General features: G+C 46.5%; 1 protein-coding gene across 2 annotated transcripts in view; it reads right to left on the reverse strand.

Annotated features, from left to right (window-relative positions):
• The window catches only part of KCNK10 (potassium two pore domain channel subfamily K member 10), a 133246-nt gene that overhangs the window by 60836 nt on the left and 45870 nt on the right, over positions 1-26540 (reverse strand). For both annotated transcript variants that reach the window (XM_035719868.2, XM_025442896.3), the window contains exon 2: positions 11476-11810. In XM_035719868.2, the coding sequence (XP_035575761.2) occupies positions 11476-11810 (335 nt within the window). The remainder of the gene's footprint in view (positions 1-11475; positions 11811-26540) is intronic.

Below are 26540 nucleotides of genomic sequence, written 5' to 3' on the forward strand. Positions count from 1 at the left end.
ACTCCCCACTGAGTATGGAGCCTGATGTGGGGCTTGATCTCACCACCCTGAGATCATGACCTGAGCTGAAACCAAGAGTTGGTCACCGAAATGACTGAGCCATCCAGGCGCCCCATGATTTGAGGTTTAGAACATTACCACGACCGAAGAATTAACTAGTGGTAGCAAGGAAAGCCACTTGTTTAAGACCATGAGCTGTGGCTATCCCCATTCCTCTCCATTGAGCTTGGGCATGTTATTTAACTCCTCCCTTCGGTTGCTTGTCCCTGCCTCAAAGGATCACTGTAAACATTAAATAATGAAGTATTTAGGGCAGGGCCTGGTCACAGTAAACACCAGGCAGGTGTTGGCTTGTGATAAAACTAATACCAGCCTGGAAGCTTCTGGAGGACAGGGAGTGGGCATCTTGCGTCTTTTGTTATTTTTTTCTAATCACTGGAGCCAAACACAGCACCTGCTTCAAGACAAGAATTCAGTTAATGAAAATGTTTTATTGTAAATATGGAAAATTATCATACAAGCCACATGACAACCATCAAAACTTCATTAAGTAAGATTTTTTATTCATTTTAAATAAGAACAAAACACACGTACATTTGTATAGAAATGTGGACACCATATACCCCGCTCATTTCTGGATTTTGTGTTTTATTTTTATGGGAGTTTTTTGTGGGGGACACAATCCTCATTTGCAACTTCATTTTTCCAGAGGCATGCCAATTTCCATTAGCTCTTTAATTTCTGGCTCAAAAGCTTTAGACCTTCACTAAACAGTCAGGGAATCACAGCCTCAGGGATAAAAACAATAATAATAATGAAGTGGGGGCCTGTAGAGACAGGCCAAGGGCTGCAGGCCCGATCTTGCATGCATTGAACAATCTTCTGCATGACTGCTTCGCTGGAGAGAGGGCAGTGCCTCTGATTTCTGGGTAAAAATGGGGAGGAGTCACTTCACATTGTCAGACCTGTGTCCTTAGGCACAAAAGACCCAACCCTGCACTCAACAGAGGTCACCTGCTGCCTCAGCTGTGGCCTAAACTTCTTGCACAAAAGGCTGCTTGGAAGAAGGGATGGCTCAGGGTTGGGAAGGAGAAGGCTTAGCTGGCTTTGCACTCTGACTCACAGCAAGGATTTCCACTGACTGCTGAATCGGTGCCTTGGGTACCATGCTTCCCTTCAATCATTGTGTTTCTAGATATGTAAAGCTTCAGAGGTTAAGAACACCAGGGGAATCTGCTCATGCAGAAAAATTTAGACGGAAAGCTGATTTGAGAGAAGTACCTTGACAACCAGACTGAAAAGAAAGAACTTCTGTTGCCCAGAAACAAAATAACTTTCTGCTTTGCTTCTGCAAAGGTTTTAAACAAAAGGCTCTTGGTCTCCAAAACAGATCTAAAACACCCTATTCATTCAGTCCTCGAAACTCAAGCATCTTCTATGGCTTAGAAGGGATATATGGCACGAGGGATATATGGGATAAAAGAGTCAATCTGGAAGACCTAAGTGGGAAAGAGAGAGATGAGAAAAATAATGTTCACTCAAATAGTGTCTATTGGGCACCCCGGGTGGCTCAGCGGTTTACTGCTACCCTCGGCCCAGGGTGTGATCCTGGATACCCGGGATCGGGTCCCGCGTCAGGCTCCCTGCGTGGGGCCTGCTTCTCCCTCTGCCTGTGTCTCTGCCTCTCTCTGTGTGTGTCTCTCATGAATAAATAAATAAAATCTTTAAAAAAAAATGTCTACTAAGGGTAGAGGCACATGTCAGTGCTATGGGGTCAAGCAGGGCACTGCCTGCCATGGAGGGTACACGAAGGCCTCCCCTAGGACTTGAGTCTGGCCCCCTCTGAAGGTAAATCAGTTCAGGAATCCAGAACACAACACTTAGCAGAGTGCCATCGTTCGCACGCCATAAATGTGATCACTGAATGAATGAATGGTTTAAAACCAGCTCTTGACTCTTGCCATCCTTTGGATTTATGTAAGGGACCAAAATGGCCATGTGCTGACTGACCAGATCATACTACCCTGCTGCCTGAAGGAGCATAGCTTCCCAGCACTCTCAGGATAAAGCCCTGCATGGCCTGTCCACCTGCTCCCTGGCTAATTGCCTACCAGGTTCCCCTTACTAACTCCCCTTTGGCCATACATGATCCTCTTCTCTCAAGTCCTCAGACATCCTGGGTGTCCTTCCACTATAGGCCTGGGCACTCAGCTCCCCCACCCAGAATCCCCGACCCCCTATGTCAATTCTCCTGCTGATGCACCACCTGGCTCCTTCTCTGCAGCATTCATCATGGTTTTGTTTATCCTGATTTGTGCAATTACATGCACAAGGGTTACCTATCCGTAGGGTAACCATACAATTCATCTTTCAAATCAGAACAATTTTGAGAGAGAAAGGGCTGCCATTAACAATTATTCCAGAACCATGAAACCTGGGATGTTTGGTCATCCTAGCTAGAAACTCCAAGAGGGTCAGGGACTATATGTTCACCTTTTATTCACCATCATGTCCCCAGGACTTAGCACTAAAGTTGGCACACAGCAGGAAATCAGTAAATTTGTTGAATGATTGAGTGACTAAGTGAGTAATTGAGTAAGGGATTTGGGGCGTGGTAGAAGGGAATGGTAAATGTCATGGCCTCGGAAAATGTTCATGGCTCATGCAAATTAACCAACATCTCCTACTTCTAGAGAAAACAGTTTGGAAGCTCCTGATCTCTGGCCCTCCCTTATCTGCAGAATAGCGGTATTGGTCACCATACAACATTAAAGGTCCACACCGAGGACACAACACAGCCTCCCATACAGCTGCTCGTATCTTAAATGAAATCATGTCACACCAAATTATGGTGGAGCCGGGCCCAAAGAGCAGAGCCAGTGAAATGAATCCATATGCTAGAGTACTGAGTAAAGTATCTAAGACTCTAATCACTTGCTAGCAAAGAATAAAAATCCCCAAGAGATCATTAAATGAAAATCAGTAGCAGAGGTCCTGTTGACCAACATAAAAAGGCATGAATCAGTCAAGGAAGAGGAGACATAGCAGGATGAGAAGGGACCCTCATACACACACAAAGGCTCATACTTCTAGGAAATTCCAGACCCGGCCCACACCAGGCAGATGAAAGCTTGAGGTTTTCTTCAGATAAAGAGATTAACATGAATAGAAAGTGGCCACGCTAAGGTCAAGAGGGTTCTGAGAAGTAACTCGCCAAAGCAAAGTCTGAAAGAAGTATGCCGGGGGAAAATAGTCAACTTTCCAGACACAAGGTAGCCTGCTCACTCTGAGGAGTGCCACACCAGCTGCCCCCAGGGTCGCCCTCCCATGAGAGAAGAATCCTTGTTGCCTGCAGTTGTACTGGCCTTATTGTACAAGGCCTTTAGAATGGAAACTCCCATATCCCCCCTAGTGGGCACCTCATCCAACACTACAGCCCTTCCATGTGGCAACTACCTGGAGAGAAAACAGCCAAGTGATCCCACAAGCTACACTGGAGACACTTCGAAGTCTGAAAATATTTAAGCATTCACAGCCTGAAAAACAAACTGCTACAAATCATCATCCATCCAGGCTGAGGCATGGTTTCCTCCCCTCATCATTGAGGGAAGCCACCTCATGGTTTTATTCTTTGAGGTTTACAGAAGATGAACGTGTTACTGCTTTCTCCAAGACTAGCCACAACAGAAGTTTCTAAGACAATTGTACTAGGGACAGGGAAATAAGCAATTGAGGCAAGAGAGCCCAGTGAGGATAAAGAGGTTCTTGAGATCGGGTGGCTGTCAAATCAAGTTCAAGGAAATATTATTTCCTGCACGCCAGGTAGATGTCAGGCACTCTGCTGGTGCTCTGTGTGGGCGACCCCTTTCCTCCTCCCCATATTCTGAATGAGAGGGACTGTCCCATCCTTTCCTAGGAGGAGGAGCCTTAGGTTCTGTGGGGTGAGGGACCAAGTCTACTTTCACACCCATGCTCCTTCCTCTCGTTGACACCTTCTTGAAAATACAACAATCCACATTTCGAGTGCTATCGTACCAGGTCAGACAGCCCACACACCCTTAAAAATATTTCCTTCTCCCTCCAGTCTTTTCCTCAGAGTAAAAGCTTTCGGGAAAGGCCCAGATGTGCTATAAGGGAAACTCAGCAATTATGCAAGTGAGAAGCACAGCCCAATGGTTAGAGCGATGGGCTTCAGAGTCAGACGTCCCAAGGCTCAAATCCCCATTTAACCATATACTGATTGTTTTTTACCTCGCACAAGGTACTTCTCAGAATTATTTTCTCATCCATAAAATGGAATGATAGAGATGGAACCTACCTGTAGTAAGCTTATTGCCAGGGTTAAGTGAGCTCAGACATGGAAGCACTTGGAACAGTGCCTAGAGGAAAGTGAACAACCAAAAAAACAAAAACAAAAACAAAAAACCAGCAGCCATTTTTCATTACTAAGACAGTTGTGCAGGAAATCTCTCTGTTACAGTCATCTGCAGAGTCTCCCGTGTCGCCTCAGGGGCAAGAGTGCAGAGATGGATGGTTCTTATGTGTCCCCTCTGGGTAGAACTGCTGAGGCCCAGCTCTGGTTAAGTGGCTTGCCCCAGGGCATCAAACTAGAAGATCCACACACCTCAGCAGGGCATGAACAGCAGCCAGGCCCTCAGTCAGAGGACACAGGCCCTTTCACTCAGTTACACCTTGGCCTGATGGCCATCCTATTGTTCCACTGACCTGCGCCTTGGGGGCTGCCTGAGGCTTCTGGGTCTCTGAGGTTTTCTGGAATGTTTCCCAAACTATATGAGCAACAATGTGAGTGAAAGAGAGGGGGATTGGCACAGAGAGAGATCTGTGGAGAGATCAGCGTCCCCACCAAAGCTTGGGATAAAGATGCTGACCTAGGTGGCCATGGTAAGCCCTCTAAATGGAATAGGAAACTGCTATGTTGCCTCCCCGGGCTCAAGCCATAAAGACACAGCCCCACTGGTGTTAGCAGCCGGAGCCAGCATTCACAGAAATTTCTGTGAAGGTGACTTCACGCTTTAACAGTAGAAGCAAACTGAGAAATTTTGTCAATTAGAAAATTTAGGACTGAAACCCCAAAGGGCATTTAGCAGCTTTCTTCTCTTTCCCCTCAGTAGGCCTCGAGGAGGGACATATTTTAGTAGGAGCTTTCTGGTTTCTTTTTTCTTCCTTCCCTAACAAATGAATAATAGCAATCACAACAGTAAAAGTAACTAAACTGCAGACCACCCTAACAGGTGGACATGAATAATACCATCATCTCCTGTTTACAGGCGGGAAGCTGAGACCTGGGGTGACTCTCCTATTTCCCAAGGCACCCAGCCAGAAATCAGGAAAGAGATTTAACATAGGAAGGGAAACTGCAGAGCCTGGGTGCCTATCTCCAGCAATGCTGCCCACCGGGCCTCTGCTTGAACAAGCAATGGGTGCAGAGCACTGAGCAAGCACTCCAGAAATCCCTGCTGAAGGGAAAGGAGTCATCTGCAACTTTCCTTTGTCGAACTCTCTTAAATGTGCCCCCTTCTCTGTGCCCAGCATCTCTCACCTCTAATGTTCTTCTAGTGGCTCTTCCTTCCTCCAATTTCTCCTTCCACCAACCCAAAGTCCCCATTGCTAAAGAATTCTTTTTCCAAAAGAAAATTTTCATCATGTCACTGCGTTGCGTAAACTTTTGCAATGACTCCCCACTTCTCGGGGCGTAAAGCCCAACTCCTAAGCAAGTTTCGGGGGGCAGCTCCCAAATCCAGCCCACTCGCCTCTCCAGCCTCATCTAGCACCTCTCCCCATACCTCTCAGCTCAAGCCACACTGATCACCTGCAGCTCTCTCGACAGGCCACCCACTCCACTGGGATGCCCTGCATGCACGGCCTGTATCATGAACCTCCTCCCACGGTCTGTGTTTCTGTTTGAATGTGTGGTGGTTAAAAGCCTACAATACATGGCCAGACTGCCCAGGAGTAACTCCTAGTTCTTCTAGGATTTTAGTAAATCCTGGATCTTCTAGGTGACTTTGAGCATGTAACTTTGCTGCCTGCTGCCTCAGTTTCCTCATCTATAAATGGGCACAAAAGACTATCCTTCTAGAACAGTCGTAGAGACTAAAAGAAGATGAATAGCCATGGAAACTTCCCTGACCTCTGTTTGCCTCATTAGGGCTCCCATTTTTCACATATTTCAGATAGCTCCATTCTGATCATCACCAAAAAGACAGGAGACAACAAATGCTGGAGAGGATGTGCAGAAAAGGGAACCCTCTCGCACTCTTGGTGGGAATGCAAACTGGTGCAGCCACTATAGAAAACAGTATGGAAGATCCTCAAAAAATTAAAAATATAACTACCATATGATCCAGTAATTCCACTTCTGGGAATATGTCCAAAAAAACCAAAAACATTAACTTAAAAAAATATACACACCCTCACGCTCATAGCAGCATTATTTACAATAGGCAAGACCTGAGTGTCCATCAACAGAGGAGTAGATGAAGAAGCTGTCACATATATACAGTGGAACATGAATGGACCTTGATGGCATCAGGCTAAGTAAAACAAGTCAGACAGAGAAAGACAAATGCTGTATGGTCTCACTTATATGTGGAATCTAAAAAAACAAAAACAAAAATGAAAAATTTGTAGTAAAAGAGATCAGAGGCCAAAGGTAGAGGTGGAAGAGGAAGGTAGTCAAAAAGTAGAAGCTTCAGGGTTGCCTGGGTGGCTCTGTCGGTTAAGCATCTATCTTGGGCTCAGGTCATGATCTCAGGGTCTTGGGACGGAGCCTGCTTATCCCTCTCCCTCTGCCCTTCCCCCTTACTCATGTGCTCTCTCTGACCCTCTCTCTCTCTCTCTAAAACAAATAAATAAAAATTTTAAAAAGGACCAACTTCAGGTTATAAAATACATAAACTAGAGATGTAAAGTGCAGCATGATGACTCTGGCTAACCCAGCTGTGTGATACACAGGAAAGGTGTTAAGAGAGCAAATTTTGAGGGTTCTCACCACAAGGAAAAATTTTTCTATCTCTTTTTGCTTTTTTCCTTTATTGTATCTATACTCGAAGTTAGATGCCAAGCAAACACAGCAGTAATTGCTTCACAATACATGTTCGAACCATTCTTCAGTACACCGGAAACCTATACAGTGAGGCATGTCAATCATCTCACCATAAAACTGGGGGCGGAAATAGCTTCTGGGGTTTCTCAATCTCAGCCGTGGTGACATTTGACTGGATAATTCTCTGCTGTACTGGGGGATGTCCTGTGCCTTGCAGGATGTTTAGCAGCATCTCTGGTCTCTACTCACCAGATTCCACTATAGCACCTCCTCAAGTCATGACAATTGAAAATGTCTCCAGATGTTGTCAGATGCTCCCCCCGGGGGGCGGTGGGCAAACCTCCTCCCCATTAAGAACCACTGCTTGGAAAAAAAGAACCACTGCTCAAACCAGGGGATGTAGGGAACTGTTGAATCACTATATTGTACACTAATATAACACTGGATGTTAACTAACTGGAATTAAAATTAAAACTTAAAAATAAAAGAACCACTGCCTGAAACTCTAAGCTGTTAGAATAATACTATAAACATTAACGACAGAGGGAATGATCTTTTTTTTTTTTTAGCACTCACCACGTGCCAAACATCGTTCAAAGCCCTTCTCATGAATTATAGAATTTAATCCTCTCAACACCCCAAGGGTGAGGGATTTTAGGCGCATTTTATTGATAACAAAACTGGATCAGAGAGAGGTTAGGAACTTGCTCATGGTCTGTTTTATTCTCCTCTTTTCTATCCCCAGCACCTCACATGTGACCTGATACAACCTGATACAACAGCTCAATAGCAACTTGAAGAATGTATGAATGAATTCATTAATGAGAAAGTTCCCTGCATAACAACAGTTGAATCAGGGACGGTGACCCATTGGTCTTCTCCCAAGTCCCACAGCATCCCCATAAAAGTGGTTTAATTCTTTTGAAACTCCTTCCCCAGCTATGGCTCTTTCAAGCTATCCATACATTTTATGGGAGTTAAGCTGTTCTGGGCACTCTGTTCTTGTTATTAATAACATGAATTACACCTTCCAGCTTACGTTATGAGGGATTTACTCAATCCAGCCAAGGGTCCTGACATTACCAGATAAATACCATTGATATCATCTTCAACCTGTCAGTCTCTCCTTTCAGACTTTGGTGAGGTACAATGATACTATTTTTCCAGCTTGGAACATACCACGCTGAAAACTCTTCCAAAAAAGGGTGTTTCTTATGAGCACTATATACAGTGCTGCTCAGACACATGAAGTCAGAGAATGCTCCCCTGGTCCGGAAGGGTGGGCCTTTTCATCCTATGAAGGAATCAGTGAACAGAAGGGCAAACCATAACTAATTGGTTCTTGATGAACACAGATTCAGTATTTAAATCTGCTTAACCCGTGTTGTGAAAAAGACCATAGATAAACACATGTATAGATCCTTACATTACAATGGCTGGAGATCTTAAATATCCCAAGCCCAGGATTCACACCCAATGGGTGCAGGGAGAAGACATAGGGACATGCTTTCTGTTATGAAGCAGGGAACTGATGTTTCTTGACTCTCTTAAAATTCTGGAAAGTGTTAAACACAAAGCAAACATTTAAGAGAGAGCTGAGGTTATGATAAAGCAATACCTACTGAAAGACCTTGTAGACTCATTGAGAGGAAGGGCCAGGTCAGACAGATCTCACTTTGAATCCTAGCTTGGCTACTTTGAGGGTTGGAGAGGTACTCCACCTACTTTAGAATCAGCTTCCTCACCTATAAAATGGGCCTAATTGTGCCAACTTGAAGGGTTGTTGACACAATTCCATGAGATAATGAGGGTAAGGTATCTGGATTTCAACAGGTGTCTCATAAAGGATAGCTTTTTTAAATTATTACAAAAATGATCTTAAGGATATGTGTGTCTTCGTGTGCATATGCACACACACACACACACAAACACACACACACACACACACACCCTTCGTTTCACAGAGAAAACTTTTGGGGCCAAAGCAGGGGAGGAGTTTTAATGGCAACACCAGAATTAGAATCATTACATGCCCCCATCCCATCCATTCTGGCCTCAGAGCTCTTTCATGAAGAAGAGAGCCAAAGAATGGGCAATACAGAAATAAATAAACCAGTGCATGGAGAATCTCAGATATCCAGTGGCATCATCAGTGTTATAGATTTCGTTTGATATCTCAATCCAAAAGGATTTCTCCATCGGGCAATAATTAGATGCAAAGCAATGCAAAGATGATATGATGTGAATGTTTTTCCTCAAGATCTCACTGTCTAAGGAAGGAAAATAAATGCAACCATGAATCTAGATTCACTTCAGACCACTTTTTACGTTATTACATGTATTGCAACTAAATAGAAAGTATCTCACCACGTACCACCACCACATGTATAATTCTGTTCTCGTTTAAACTTACTCCAGAATTGTTTCCCCCACTTTTCTATGACATTCTAGGCATAGATTAGTGCCTTAAATCTGGCACAGATTAGTACACCACTCCCATCACCACGAATTTTATCACATTTTCTCATAAAAGGAGAAGAAAAAAAAAAAAGACAAAGCTATCCAACAAAGGATAATGTGAAACACCACCCTTAGATTTTCACATATTTAAGTTTTCTTTTTTAGTAAAAATTACAGAAACACTGATATAAAGTCATATTTATTCCTGGGAGGGAGAATGTGTATTTCTACGTATGTAAGAGTCAAGTCAGATGATTACAATTTCTTTAAAGGACTACTATTGTTATGAAGGTTCCAGATCATAAGGAGCCCCAGAATTCCCCTACCTTATCAATGCCGTTAGAAAGAAACACACAATATATATACAATGAAATATTCCTCAGCTATCAGAAAGGACAAATATCCATTTGCTTCGACGTGGATGGAACTGGAGGGTATTATGCTGAGTGAAGTAAGTCAATCGGAGAAGGACAATCATTATATGGCCTCATTCATTTGGGGAATATAAAAATTAGTGATAGGGAATAAAGGGAAAGGAGAGAAAATGAGTGAAAATATCAGTGAGGGAAACAGAACATGAGAGACTCCTAACTCTGGGAAGCAAACAAGGGGTAGTGGAAAGGGAGGTGGGCAGGGGATGGGGTGATTGGGTGACGGGCACTGAGGGGGGCACTTGATGGGATGAGCACTGGGTGTTATGCTGTATGTTGGTAAATTGAACTCCAATAAAAAATATACCAAAAAAGGAAAGGAAAGGAAAGGAAAGGAAAGGAAAGGAAAGGAAAGGAAAGGAAAGGAAAGGAAAGGAAAGGAAAGGAAAGGAAAGGAAAGGAAGAAAGAAGAAAGAAAGAAAGAAAGAAAGAAAGAAAGAAAGAAAGAAAGAAAGAAAGAAAGAAGGAAAGAAAGAAAGAAAGAAAAAGAAATAGCCAGGCCAGTCTTGCAAACCCTGCAATAGCCTGGACTGTAGTAGCCATTAGAATTTAATGCAGATGACCCCAGAGCAGACGAAGTCATGGGAGCCACCTTCTCCATCCCTCTGCCTTATGAAGTCCTAGAAAGATGTGACTCTCCTTTACCTTCATAAATGTCACCGCATTCCAAAAGGACCTACCCTTCCTGGTTCAGGAGCATGTGCAGGATGCTCCGAGGCAGCCACCCTCCCTCCCCTGCACGATGAAGGCCCCCAACTGGGCCCTCAACCACTTCCCTTCCTCCTCTGGGACTTGGCACCCTGGGCTTCACAGTCTTCTGAAGCTTCCTGTTTCATTTGCACCCATCACACCACCTGAGGGCCATCTCCCATGGCGCTCCCAGCCACAGTTCACCCCTGCCTGGGTCACCCCCACCCCTGCTTTCATTGCCTGGCTTCCCTGGGTGGTAGCCCTTCTCTACCTCCATATTTTTACGGATATTTTATCTTTAACATCCAAGGTCTGCAAGGACCCCCGCACAGCGCCTGATACAAATAAGTGTTCAAAAACAGCAATCCTGATTATTACTATTACGGCCAGCCTTATTATTGCAGCCCCGTAAATCCACCAAAATATCTCTGCCACGTCACCAACAGCCTCCCAGGTAAAAACACCCCTGCTTCTTTAACATTTCTTTCTCTGGCTTCTAGGACAACCCTCTTGGCCCAGGGTCTCGCAGACTTTAGAATCAGGAGGTTAATCAGCACCCGCCTCCAGCCCCCTCACCCAAAAAGCAGGTGCTGCAAATCCCAACCTCCCAGCATCGAGGCTGTTGCACGCAGGGGCCCTCTTCCCCCACAGGCCTCACTCTCTGGCTTCTTGGAGGTCCCAGCCCACGTGTCACCTCCCCGGAGGGGACCTCCCCGACCGGCAGGAGCACCTCAACCAGAGGCAACAACTCGATGAGCTCCAAGGACAAAAGCCGAGGTGGCCCTCGTCCCCGCAGGCTGTCCTGTGGCTGGCGCGCTCCCTGCTCACCTGGATCAGCGTCTCCAGCTCCTGGGGGCTCACGCAGATGTGATCCCGCAGGAATTCCGCCTTCTCCAAGGCGATGGTGTTCTTCTGGCTGCTCTCGAAGGGCTGCTCCAAGGCCCGGAACACCAGACCGCCCGTGACGAGGTAGACCACGACGACCACAAAGATGGCGACGACTGTCTTCCACTTCATGACGGTCTGCAGGCCCCCCTGGGGGGCGCCTTCCATCCTGGCTACCACCGTGGCTCGGGAGGAGATGGAGAGGCGCGGGGTCGCGTGGTGCCCGTTAGCGGCCCCCTTGGGCTGGCACACGGGGGGCGCTGCTGTCGGAACGGCCACTGAGAACAGGGCGGGGTGGGGGGGGACAGGGGGAGAGAGAGTTTGTTGATAAACATGAGACACAGAACATGCCAGAAACAAAGCACAGCTTGATGGGATGAGCACTGGATGTTATACTATATGTTGACAAATTGAATTTAAATGTAAAAAAGTGGAAAACAGTGTGGAGGTTCCTCAAAGAGTTAAAGATAGAGCTACCCTACGACCCAGCAATTGCACTGCTGGGGATTTACCCCAAAGATGCAGATGCAGTGAAGCACCGGGACACCTGCGCCCCGATGTTGATAGCAGCAATGGCCACAATAGCCAAACTGTGGAAGGAGCCTCGGTGTCCATCGAAAGATGAATGGATAAAGAAGCTGTGGTCTATATATACAATGGGATATTACTCAGCCATTAGAAACAACAAATACCCACCATTTGCCTCAACGCGGATGGAACTGGAGGGTATTATGCTGAGTGAAGTAAGTCAACCAGAGAAGGGCATCATCATATGGTCTCACTCATATGGGGAATATAAGAAATAGTGAAAGGGATTATAAGGGAAAGGAGGGGAACTGATGGGAAAAATTAGAGAGGGAGACAAACTATGAGAGACTCCTAACTCTGGGAAACAAACAAAAGGTTGCAGAAGAGGAGGCGGGTGGAGAGATGGAGTAACTGGGTGACGGGCACTTGATGGGATGTGCTCACTGGGTGCCCAGTTGTCACTGGGTGTTATGCTATATGTTGGCAAATCGAACTTAAATAAAAACAAATGTAAAAAAAAAATAAAAAATAAAAACAAATGTAAAAAAAAATGTTTAATATAAAAAGAAAAAAAAGAAACAAAGCACAGATGTCTTTCTCAAGCCAGCTTTCAAACATGAGGATTCAAAACTGGCAGTGAGGGAATCTGACCAGTTGCTAGGTACCTGTTTCAGTTCTTTAAAAAAGAGCACCAGGAGTTCTGGGTTTGTTGTTTTTTGGTTGTTGGTGGTTTTTTTAAGAGTAGTATTAACTGAGTTTGAAATTCTTATACTTTTCCACAAGGGACCAATTTAGAAAGCCAGGTCCTCTGTGATCTACAATTCATCCCTTCTCTCAGCCTCCTCGGTGAAACAATGTGTAAGTCACAGGACAAACCATCATATTTGAAAAACAGACATGTTGTTCAACTTGGAGAGGAAATAAATAGGAGCCGGATGCCCAGCTACCTGGTCCACGTACTGAGGACCACAGAATACCCAGAGTGGACAAGAGATGAACATCTAGCAGGTTTCAAAGTCCCTTTTATCCCAGGTTGTAGTCACAAAACAAAGAGAAAGAAAGGTGAACTTGCTATCAGGCAGACGGGTCAAAAATCAAACACGGCAAAGAGAGTTTGGGTCTCAGGCTACCAAAGTGAAAAACAGAAAGCAGGTAACTGGATTGAGGGAAGGAAACAACGAGTGATGTTTTATGCCGAGTAACTCAGTTCCCTGAAAAAATAATAATAAAATAGGTTCTAAGTGCATTTCTCAATAAAAAATGCAATGACTTAGATGTAATCACTCCTGATCTATTAGTGATAGAGTTTTTCTTCTATTTTCCTCCAATAAGAAGCCATTGGAAAAGAAACCTCACCTCATCTTGAGAACACATTGAACTCTCAAGGGTCCCTGGTCTCTATAAGGGCAGTTGCATTACCTTGGAAATAAATATGTGAAACTGGAGGCTTTTCCAGAATGGCAGGGAGAGCAGGGTCGTGTTGTGCACATTCTGCTATCGTGCATTTCGGAAATCTGTCCCGTGCAGCAGTGAACAGCACTGAACTTCAGTTTTGCTCTGCCTTTATTATACTAATGTGTATTATGGCCTCTGTCACAGTGCAGCCTGGCCATTGTGCAAATAAGGTATTAGGAGATGGTATTAGGTAATTACCTAAGTGGAGCAAATGATTACAGAGCAGATTGCTCGGTCCCTGCTTTGGGAAACTCAAGAAGAATAAAAGCAGGGGAATGTCACTCGCTCTCTGTTCAAAGCACCAATGACCCTGATGACCCCTTGGCCAGAAGGGTGGTCACCTCAAGGAATCTAGGTCTATAAACATCTGCCTTTCCTCCTAGCGCCTCAAAATCAACTTTTCTCTTTGAAAACCAAGCAGAACATCAGCCTTTTATTATACATTTTTCTAGCAAATAAAGTCATTAAATGCTACGTTTCCTCCTGAGTCACTGAACACCAAACCATCTGGAATGTCTCACTGAAAGATTTCAGAATCAGAATAAGCACCTTGGGCATCATGTTCTTGTTAATCCTGCCCCCAAACCACTACTTGCAGGTTCCTACAGCCCTGGTTGATACTGAAGTGCATCTGGTGTAGGGCAGCTTTCTTTCAACCTTGCTCCCACACCTCCCACTCACTCACCCTCCTTGCTGTATTTCTCAGTCCCTTGTGCCTCTCACCATTCCCAGGACCACCAACCTCCTCAGTGCCATCATCACAGCTTACCTGGACCAACCCAGCAGCCTCCTACATGACCTCCCCGCCTCCACTCTCACCCACCTTTGACAAATCTGGTGTTAAAAAACACTTCTGGAAGCACCTCCTCCCCTTTTCCCCTGCTCCCTCTGGGGTTGCCAGAATAATGGCCCCCAGAGATGTTCATGTCCTCAATCCCGGGGCCCTATGCCTGTGCTACCTGACATCAATTCACAAAAGGAACTTTGCAAATGTGATTAAGTTAAGGATCTGGAGATAGAGAATTCTCCTAGGTTATCTGGGTGGGTCCAATGTAATCACAAATGTCCTTAAAAGAGGGAAGCAGGAAGGTTAGAGAAAGACGTAAGGAAGGGAGCAGAGGTCACAAGCCACAGGATGGAATCAGCTCCTAGAAGCTGGAAAAGGCAGGGAACAGACTCTCCTCTAGAGGCTCCAGAAGGATCCAGCCCTGCCTACACCTTAATTTTGGTCCAATGGGACATTTTTGAACTTCTGACCTCTAGTACCACAAGATAATAAATAGGTATTGCTTTAAGCCACTAAGATTGTGGCAATTATTTACAGCAGCAACAGGAACCTCATACATGCCCACTAGACTAGCTCTCTCTTGGCCCACACTCACTGCGCTGTGCTGTTAATAGAGCCTGTTTACTTGTCATTTGACCTAGAGCTTCAGGAGGGTAGGCCCTGAGTCTATCCCCTCACCTTTGTACCCCAGTGTCCTATACAGTGCCTGGCTCATAATACACTGATTCAATGAATGGAGAATAAAAGGAAGAGATATTGGCACCTCCAATCCACACATACAGTGTGATTGAGTGGTGTTCGGTGGAAAGAGCTTGGCAGTCCACCAGCACTCAACAGCAGATGCTCCAACACAGCAGTGCTCTGTTCCCTCCTCCACACCTTCATGGGTGTTCCTTTGGCCAGCAGCCTCTGCCCCACCTTCACCTCCTGGGAAACACCCAATCTCCTCCATCTCAGCTCAAAGCTGCCTCCTCTGGGAAGACATCCTGGACTCTCCAGGCAGGCTCGGCAGGCCTGTCTCCCCCACAGCTTATAAATTCCTTGGAGTCTGAAAGCTTGTCTTTTGATTGTTGGATCTCCATTTCTTGGCACAGTGCCTGGCATAGATCAAATGTTTGTTTTCTGTTGTTGTTAACTCCTTCAGACTATAAACAAAAGCCTCATCAGAATCACCACCACCCTCAGTAACAAGCATTTAGCCAAGTCAGCATGAGGTGCTTGCTGTGCTGTGGTGGGGATAAGTCAGGGCCCCTCCCAGCCTTGGGGGTTTGACATTCTACTCAGGGAACATCCTCCACAGGGTCAGGTGCCAGACAGTAGGAGGAAGCCTGATGACAGCCTTGTACTTGGAGGTCAGCTGGACCCAGGTCTCCTTCACTGACTTGCATCTTGGATGTTTCCAAGGCTTCTAGCATCCCTGAGGCCGAGCAGAATTGGGCCTGACAAAGGTCTTTCGCAGATCACTTCCTGATGCCAGTTTGCTAAGAGGCTGTCCCTGGGAGCAGAGTCTGAAGAGAATCCACTGATCCTGAGTTTCCAAAGTACCAGGAGCAAACACCGGAGTTTCAGTCCCAAATCCATGAGTGTCTGGTTGACCTGGAAACCATCACTTCATTTCTCTGTTTCCTCATCTGCGGAAGGTGGACCATAAGGACTCCATTGGAGGGCTGCAAGGCACATGCATGCTCATGGCCGCCACATATCTCTCTTTGCAGATAAAGAAACTGAGAGCCAGAGAGATTTCATGACTAAACTGAGGTCAAGGGGGCAGAAAGTGGGGGAACCAGGATTAAAATGAGAGTAATCTGACTTCAAAGTCCATTCTCTTCTGGAGCATAGGAACAGAAAAATAGGATGCAAAGAAATCCCCTTGGTGGAAAGGGCCCTTTTATCTGAAATGTATCAATAATGGATGGGGTACAGAAAGTAATGACCTATCATTCTTCACAACTCCAAAAGCATTGCCAAGAATCAATGAGAAGAGAAAGGCTGGAAGGGCAATACCCCTTCAGCAAATTTTCGTTTTAAAATGTTCCCTCAGGGCACCTGCGTTGGCTCAGTGGTTAAGCATCTGCCTTTGGCTCAGGGTCTGATCCCGGGGTCCTGGGATGGAGTCCCATATCAGGCTCCCTTTAGGGAGCCTGACTGTCCCTCTGCCTATGTCTCTGCCTCTCTGTGTGTGTCTCTCATTAATAAATAAATAAAATATTTTAAAAGTAAATATAATGTTTCCTCACAAACGTTCACTGATTCCACTTTTATCTAAACATGGGGAGATATGGGAGCATGCTCAGAAATCTGCTGCTTCTTGGTCAAACGAGTTCATAGCAGTTTGAAGTTGTCAGGCTTCCCCCACTTCCTTGTACTTACTGCATTGCCCATTCTTACAACCAGTCAATAAACATTTGAGTCAACTGGGCACCATGCTTGGTGCTGGGGATCCGGAAATGAATAAGATACATCCCTGCCTTCAAAGTCAGTGGGAGAGTTGACAAGGATCTCACACACTCATAAGCCTAGTTTATGGTCACAAAAACTTCTGTGCAGAGCAGGTGTCATAATCTATCCAAGTGAAGCACTAAGTCTGGGGAGGTGATGCTGACCAGCCTATGGCAAGCAGTGGCATCCTTGGATTCATCTTCAGACACCTAACCCCAAGTGCCTCCACTCTTCCCTGCCACTGGAAACAAATGACACTCACAGGATTCAGGGTTTCTTGGAAACCTGAAATGCGGCCATCTCAGAGGGGCCACTGTCACACAGCAACGTGACTCTGCCTATCAACCCAGGCAAAGTACAACTGATTGCAACACACTGGCAAGAAGCAGAGAAGTCCTGCCCTCCATCCCCACCCCCCAACCCTCAGCCTTCCCAGGCCTGGAATCAGGCCAGGGCCACCTGCAGCGGCAGCTCAGAGCTTCCAGAGAGCTCCAGGTGCACACTGAGCCTGGCATCCCCAAAAAGCTTCCTGGATGTAGACAGACTCCAGGCAAGTGCAGAGGGTGGGTGTGGGGGACCCTCACCTGCCTGCAGCAGTCACAGCAGCTGGTTTCACCATGACCATCCTCCAGGAAGAGTAGAGAGTATGCTTCCACATATCCCACCAGCTGAACCTTGTTCTTCCAGCTTCCATCTGATGGCCGTACCTTAAAGGTGGCCAAGCTCATCCTAGTAAGAATGCAGTGACGCTCAGGTGACACACACTAAATGAGCAAGCCATGCACGTCCCCAGAACGCCACCACAGGAAAGGCTCTCCCTTTGGATTCAGTGATTTTTCTCTCTCCTCGTCTCTTAAAACGCCAGGCTTTGGAACCAAATGGAAGAGACCAAGGCATTGGGCAATGTCTGCAAACCTTCACAGACAGAGAGTCAAGACAGGAGGAAACCAAGGCTGAAAGGGGAGGAGGGAGGAGCTGAGGACATGCTGCCACCTTGACTCACATCTGTCCTGGCCTCTTTCTTTAGGGCAGACTCTTGTCTTCTTTTACCAGAATGGCTTCCAAAGCCCCCAGTCCTGTCCCCTGGAATCCATCCTCCACATCGCAGCCAGGTGGCGCTCTCCCAGGTGTGACTCCGAGCACATCTACCTCGTACTTCAGCTCCTCTGAAGCCACCACAGGCGATTCAGTCAAGTGCAGGCTCCTTCCAGGACCCGCACCTGCCTGTCTCCCAGCTCTCCTGCTGCCACGCCCCCATACACAACCTTTGACCCAGCCAAACCCAGCAGCACCCTGACCCTTGCATGCTTAGCCCCCTGCTGATGTCACCCTCTGGGCCCTCTTGCTTCCCAGATACCTTTCTTCTTCCCACTCTTTATCTGGCCAAAAATAACACCTCCTACTGCAAAGCTCATTTTGTGTGTCACCACTTCCAGGAAGTCCTCCCTGCCTGCCCACCCTCCCCCAGTATAATCAGATGTCCTGCCTCTATGATCCCTTCATGCCTCAGTGCGGAGCTTAGCACACAGCCTACAACTGAGTTGCTCTTGCTTGTAATCTGCTTCCTTCCTGAATTCATTCCTGCATCCATCCATATATTTACCAGCACTTCTGATATCAATTTCACACACTTGCCCAACAGAATATTTTCAGAATTCACTGAATCTGGTAGTATAAGCACTCCCAGTGGTACAGTATTTTCCTCCACAGACAGACATCCAGAGTCCAGCTGTTAAGGTTCTCAGACAGTAAACAGTCTAAGGAGAGCTCTTTGTGATTCGTTCAACTCCTGAAGAAGACAAGAAAGAGCCCAGGGCCACGGCTCCTCCTCGTCCATGCTGAGCCAGTGGGAACAGCCCCGGCCTTTCCCACTGCCCTGCTCCTGTTTCAAGATCTGGGGCTCCCTACCTAGTGTATCCCCCAACAGGCCCCACACATTACCGTGCTGGTGGAGTGACTCTATGGTCAAGGCCGAAAGGCACACAGCCACAGCTGGGGTCCCCTTGTCTAGTTCCAAAATGCTTTGTGAATAACATATTTTGTCTCTTGCTCTAAGTTTTTTCCTCCATTATTTAAATTAAGTAGAGCACTTAAAAAGGAATTTTCACCCTACCTTTCAAATTATAAATAATATAAGCAGTTGCAGTCCCCAAAACATCTCCTTTACCCTGGGGCCAAGTGTTTTAAATTCCATTGTCAGAGCCCCTTCCTTCCAGACAGAGGTTTGCTGTTCCCAGGTGTTCTGTCAAAAGCAGTTACCTCTCCTCACTGGGCTCCACAAAGGGGACCCTTCCCAAGCAGACTGAAGCCATGGATCCTTCTAAAATTCCAATCCTGGGGACGCCTGGGTGGCTTCGCAGTTGGGCACCTGCCTTCAGCTCAGGGCATGATCCTGGGGTCCTAGGATCAAGTCCCACATCGGACTCCTTGCAGGGAACCTACTTCTCCCTCTGCCTATGTCTCTGCCTCGGTCTCTGTGCCTCTCATAAATAAACAAAATCTCTTTAAAAATAAATTAAATTAAATTCTAATCCTGCTCCTGCTTAAAACCCCACAATCACTCCCATGGCTGGTTTACACAGCCTCCAATGTCCCACAGGCTCAGGCTCCATCTTACTTCCTCAGCCCTGCCTCACCCTCCACATGCTGCCCTCTGACCCCAGCAAACTCCCTTGGGTATCGGCTATCTCAAGTACATAGATCAGAAGCGGTTTTACCAATCGAACCAATTTCTTTTTTTACAGATCCACAGTAGAAAACAAAACTGAAAAATACATGTTAACCCTTTCAGGGGAAAGATCCTATGGCTTAAGTCCATAACCCAATGCACTGCCTAACCCTCTGACCTGAGGAAATCTGTTCACTGCATCCCACCCAATGATGGTGACAGAAGTAGCTACAGGGACTTTGATAAATTCCTTATTTATCACAGCATAAAATACCAAGGTGATCAGGACACTAATGTGTTACAGTGATGAAAAGGGAAGGGCATTTAGAAGCTTGATGTGCCATTTATTCACTTATTCAACAAATACATGCCAACTATGTGGCAGGAGTAGTAGCAAAGTCCACACTCAGTGTCCAGGCTGTCAAGCCACCATCCACCAGGAAGCTCATGGGACCAGTTCTTTTGAGAAGTGCAAGGTCAGTGAAACCAGTGGATGTAAGCTTCCCTGTAGCTTTGATTCCCCTCAGTGTAGCTCTAATCCCTCTTCTACTCTCTGCTTCCTCTGCTCTGATCCAACCTTCCCTCCCATCCCAAACCTTTCCAAAGACACTTCAGGTCCACCATGCTGAAGACCTCCCCGACTTTCTCAGCATCTCCAGGGAGGCTTCCTCCACCTTCTTCGGTGCCACCCAGGTTTCCCGTGAGGACACTGTCCTCTGAATGTGGCATTCAGGTAGAGGTTGTTCAATCTCCCTCGCCCACCATGTCAGGGCCACATTGTCCCAGAAAAATAACACTCCATGCTCTTGTGCCCAAATTCCTGTTCCTTTGAGACCCAAACCTTCTGGCTCCTCAACTGCCTCCTCTTCCCATGGCTGTCTGTGGTAGAACTAACTTCTCTCCTTGATGCCCTAAAGCTGCCATCCAGGTCCTGCTTTCACCTGAGTTAGTTCAATTATTCCACAGACAATCCATCCAATACCCAGACCTCCCATTTCCTTGACTTCATCACTATTACCATCATCTCCAATCCACCTTGGCCAGTGACTGAGTCCGGGTTCCCTAGAAGCAGATCCCAGGATAAAGACTGGTTTGCAAACAATTTATTTAGGAAGCACTCCCAGGAGAAGCCCACAGGGAGTGGGGAAGCAGGGAGGGGAAGGGCAGGAAACCAAGGAGGAGTGTGATGCCGGCTGAAGCCCTCCTGTCCCCTGAGGCCCTGGGAGCTCTGCAGTATAAATGACTTCACATTTTTCCCACCTTGGGGCCAGGGAGCTAGGCTTTCCTTCTCTTACCCAGTCAGTCACTGGCCAATAGCCCAAGGAAAATCTTCTGAGAACGGATTCTTTGTAGGGACAAGCTACAAGGGGAGAAGCATACAGACTCTGGAGAAGGGGTCCACAGGGCCTGGAAAACACATCTGGAAGGCCCGGTAGAGCACCAACGGTTTTCACCACAGGTGCCTCTTTCTATGGCCCCACCCCAAAGCCTATCATCACAAGAAATGGCCCTGCCTCAGAAATGCTCCAGTAAAGAAATCCACGTCAGATTTGAGCATCCCATCCACCCAGCTCTCTCCCCATAACCACCTGTGTTTTCTTCCTCCCCTGCCCAGCTTGGATTGCAAGTTCAACACTTCACTCTCCAGCTAGCAAATTCAACTCCCCTCCTTCCTGTCCTTTCCTGGAGCCGCCGGGAGACAGTTATGTCTGTGTTACTCCTTCTCTCGGCTAAGGGACCCCATCCAGGCTGCTGGATGCCACTGGGACATCGAACAGCCTCGGGGATTGCTGCCACTCTCCGGCCACACAGCCAGCCAGCTGCCCTGTCTCTCGGCTCAGAAACGGGCTCAGGATAAAGGTGTATCTTACTGAACACACACCTGAAATTGGCCCTGGCGATCCCGCGGAAAGGTAGCTATCTACTTTCCAAAAGAAGTTGCTGGGGAAAGCATTGAAGGGCAAGCTCTGTGTATGACTAAATGGACTGTGGTATGTATTTATATATATTTAAGAACAAACTGTTGATGTAGAAGGAGCTGTATCCTCATTTTGCCCTTGTCCCAGGTCACTGAGGTGGAGTCTCAACGCTCCAGGACACTGGGCTTTGCAAGCAGCCTCGGCCGCCTGCCCCCACCAGAACAGCCACCAGTGCTCCTGCCTTGCTTCATAGTAACCAAAATCTCCCACAAAAAAAAAAAAATTTGGATGGAAAAAAACATTTTAGATGGCTTTTCCTTCACTGTGCCTACGAAGTAGCAAAACGGAATGAGATCCATCAAAGGCAGAACACGGTTCCTACAAAACACCCCACAAAATGGCTTTGCCTTTCAGCATCACCCTCTGGATAATTTCCCCCTTAAAGTGGCTCCTCCGATGCGGTATCAGCGCTGCTGACATCAGCAACATTTCTGTGATTCGCTGCAAATGCAGCCATCAGACGCAGGGAGTGAGTGCAGGAGGGAGGAAGGGAGAAACTAAAAGAAAAAGAAGAACATCCACGTTGTTCCTCCGGAGGCTAGGGAGACAGTGATGTAGCAAACATACCAGTCCATGTCTCCAAAGACCAAGAAGGGTTTGCAAATACTATTAATAGTTCTAATTAGTGAAGTCTTCAATGAATCAACAGACTTACTGAAACACTGGAGAAGCAGATCTAAAAAGATAGGAAAGGGAATCTTCAATAAGCCAGCATCCCTAGGTTTGGGGAACCAAATGGGATCTGATGAAGCCAAGAGTCATTGCTGCCAGGGGAATGCCAGGGCTGAACCAGCCTCCAGGGGAGATTTTCCAACAAGCCATGAGCTGCTGAATATAGGAGAGACCAACACCTCACTCCACCCCCAAAACATCCACCATCTCTTCTCACCAGTAATCCCTCTTGCTAGGAGGTAAATTCCTCTAGATGCCCCCTTGCACTGGACTCCTTGCTTCTAGATCTTCCAGAGTCCCAATCCCAGTGCACAGCATATAATAAGAGCTCAATTAAAGTTCATGGAACAGAATCAACAAATGTTGGTCAACTATCTATCACACTTCAGGCACCAGCAGGTGATGGAGCAGGTCCCTGGTTTCCAGAAGCTCACCAGGTAAAAAGATGGACGAATTGGGTGGAACAATCTTCACCTCCACTCCCGTGTAATTCAGAAAAGGCCCAGCACTCAAGGATTGAGAAAAGGCATCCGAAATCTCAGAGAGCAAACAGATCCCTGCCTGGATCATAAGGAAATCTGCCAAGCTGCTGTGCTGGTCCTTAAACTGTTCCCCCAAGAAACAGCTCATAAAACAAGGGAGTACAGAAAGAAGTCTGCTCTGGCATCCTTTGCAAAAGTTAACTTCCTCTTCCATGTGATAGATCCTCAGACCCACACTTGTTACCCAGGCAACTTCTCTATGTGATGGGTTAGCAGCAATTAAGCGGTCATCGAAAACATATTTCCTTTCAAGGAACTGCCCAGTTATAAGAACCACAGGACCTGGCTCAGAAACCTACAACCAAAAGACACATTAGTTAATGCTGGGGCATCATAGGGCTCAATAAAATAGTGCAAAACAAAAGTGCTCCGTTCAGCTTGCCATGTAAACCAATGTTAACCAGGGATCCCATAGTCCTTCTAAATAGCAAAGCTCAGGGGAAAAAAAACACAAGAGGACAAAAAAAAAAAAAAAAAAAAAAAAAAAAAAAAGCATTTCCATAGAGTTAAACCTAACTTTTGGGTTCTCAGCCTTTAACCAAGGAATATAATTGCCAGAGAAAAATCCTAGCTGATATTTAATGTGTCGTATGCTTTGGATTCAACCCATGCTTAATTACTTTGAAGTTGCCTCTGAAGAGGTAATTGAAAATACAGTCTTGTGGTTATGATTCTTTCACTTCATCGAAAGGAGGAGGAAAAAGGGCCTAGAAATTGTTATAACCAATTAAAATGGCAAATGACACAACCCAGCTATCTTGGAATCTGTGGGCATTTCCAAGAGTTCCCTGCCATTTAAAGATTTTTAATGCCCCTCAGATGCCAGTTGCACTTAAGCTGATATAATGGGGAGGTGCTGAATTCAGCAAAGCCATTTCCTCCATAGTCATAGGGCTAAATTAGGTACATCATGGAGTTAGCACTCGGTTCCAAACACCAAAAAGTGCCGCACCACTTAATTCCCTGGAAACTTCCACAGGAGATCCATTTCCTGACATTCTCTAAATGGTTCACAGGTACCAGGAGTTTTTCCATTCACGTATCACCATAAACCACTGTTCCTCAAGGCGCACAATGCAGCTTCTATCATTCGATGAGTGCCTACTAGGTGCTCAGTACTCTGTGAAGTGCTCCAAGGGAACTTAATAGAAGCATTAGCTATTACCAGAAAAAAAGGGTCCCTCGAGGTTGGCATTTCTTATTGGTCCTTGCAACTCAACCCAGAAGCAGACCATAGGGTAGCTTCTTTTCTTTTTTTAAGATTTTATTTATTTATTCATGAGAGACACAGAGAGAGGGAGAGAGGTGCAGAGACACAGGCAGAGGGAGAAGCAGGCTCCATGCAGGGAGCCTGACGCAGGACTCGATCCCAGGGTCTGGAGGATCACACCCTGGGCTAAAGGCAGTGCCAAACCGCTGAGCCACCCAGGCTGCCCATATGTGACCATCTAGTTAGGATAGGGTTGCTAGATTTATGAGACGGCTAAAATTCACATCACATAAAATTCACCATTTTAACCATTTTAAAGTGTGTGACTCAATGTGTGCTGCAAGATTCAGCAAAAAGAAAAGAAAAGAGAAAAAGAAAAAGCAAGACACACAAATGTGTATTTCAGATAAAAAAAAAATAGGATAAGTATGTCCCATGCAATATTTGGGATATACTTATACTTAAATTTTTTTTTTCCTGAAATTCAAATTTAACTAAGTGTCCTACACTTTACTTGGCAACCCCAAGTCAGAGGGACAGGAGTAGCACAACCATCAACCATCCAACACAACCGGCCAAAATGTAGGCAAGTACTACAAGGTGATACCTATCATAAAGCCATATAAAAACAACCAGGTGTCAATCCCTGACTCCCTGTCACAACTGCTCTTCCCAGGACCTCCATCATCTGCTCCTTCACAGATCCAGAGCACACCAACATGGCCTCATTTGACTTGGCTTCCCACAGCACTCCGCAGAGGCCTTGCTCCTTCTTAAAACGCTCCCACCTCTGGTTTCTTGACACCACATTCCCAAGATTTTCCTCTATTCTCTCTGGTTAGGTCTTAGGGGTTTTTTGTTTGTTTTTAAGAGAAAGAGTGAGAGAGGGAGAAAGCACACCCGTGCAAGTAGGGGGAGGGGCACAGGGAGAGGGAGAGAGAGAATCTCAAGCAGGCTCCACGCTCAGTGCAGAGCCTGACATGGGACTCCATCTCACAACCCTGAGATCATGATCTCAGCTGAAATCAAGAGTCGATGCTTAACCAACTGAGCCACCCCGGGCACCCTTCTCTGGCTACGTGTTTTTAAGTCCACAGATTCCTTTTCCTAAAAATGTGTAAGTATTGGATTTTCATGGGGCTCATCCCTGAACCCTTTCTTCTCTGCATTCTCCCCATGACTAATCTATTTCATGGCCCTGGTTTTAAATGCCACCCACTTGCTGATGACTCCTGGATCTTTATGCCCAGGGAAGCAGCAGACAGAGGCGAGCAGGAGGCAACTCAGGTATCAGTGTGCAAAAGCCACAGGAGCTACAGGCATGCTGCATCCCAGGTGATAAGCCAAGCCAACACTGGAGGAGTCCAGAGCCCCCTGCTGCTGATGAATGGGGTAGCTCTGATGGCCACTGGGGTTACAGGGACACTGATAACTGGGTCACCACAGTTATCACCATACCATCTGGGCCACTTACCACCAGAACAGGAACCAAGTAGTTAATGACGACAATCTCAAAGTCATCCTCATGGACTATATAGAGGGCCGTGTAGCCACTACCCAAGAAGCCAGGCTTCATCTGTGTGTATGCCAAGAGGGTGTGGGCTTTGGAATGCTCAAGGCCAAGGTAGCTGGAGGAGCCCCTCACCCAAACAGTAGCATCGCAATGGCCACTGGTGAAAGCTGGAGTCAGAAAAGAGATAAACATTTGGAAAGACAGACTTCCCCTGGAACAACTGTCCTGGACTGTAGGGGGAGGGGAGACTGTTTCTTCCAAGAATAAATTTCAACTCCTTAAAAAACCGCTTTGACTACCAGCTTCACAGATGCAAATACCAGTGGTTCAGTTTCGTTGGCATATCTCAACTGCGTCTCACACTCGGTAGGTCCCACTTGTACTTGATCGCCAACCTGCCAAAAGAGAAGGCTCCTCTCCCAAGGTATTAGCATCCACCCAGTTTGCTCAGCCAAAAGGCCAGATCCTCAGAGGCAACCTCACTTCAGCCTCCCTGTTCCTTCCTCCCTCCCAGAGTTCTGCCATTTTTACCTCCAAACAGACCTAGAACGAGCCCTGGCCCTTCTTCTCCCTACCCCAACATCGGCCCAGGCCACCACCCTTCTGCTGGACTCTGCCCGTTGCTCCTCACAGACCTTGCCACTCCCACTCTCACCCCCCATACACACCCCGTCCCCACCCCCTGCACCCCAGCCTCCCTTCACTTTACACAGGGTCTTCTTCCCTCCATTCTTCTCACGGCTGACTCCCACCCATCGTTTGGGTCTCAGTTTAAAAGTTGCCTCAGAGAGGTCTTTCCTGGCCACCTTAAGCAGCCACTCTCCTTTTTTCTCTCCCTTTGCAGGTGGCTATATTATGTACTGGTTTACTGTTGGTCAGCCATCTTCCCCAGCACCTGCCCCATTAGACTGTCAACTCCAAGCACGGAGATCTTGCTCATTTGGTTCACTTTTATGCACTCAGGGCCTAGCATAGCACCTGGCACATGATAGGCATTTGATAAATAATTTGAATGAATACATAAAGTCAAGGGAGAGGTTTATTGTGTAATAATTACAAATCATCCCAAAAGTCAATCCTATTATTTTTTACCTAAAGGATATCCTGAATATCGGCTAGTCATCCAACACTCTCAGCTAGAGGATATAAGGCAAACCCAGTGTCTGTCTAATTCTAAAGGCCATCAAGAAATCCTGCTGCCTTCATGCTCTGTTA

The sequence above is a fragment of the Canis lupus genome, chromosome 8, assembly GCF_003254725.2.
Source record: "Canis lupus dingo isolate Sandy chromosome 8, ASM325472v2, whole genome shotgun sequence".
NCBI classification, from domain to species: Eukaryota; Metazoa; Chordata; class Mammalia; order Carnivora; family Canidae; genus Canis; species Canis lupus.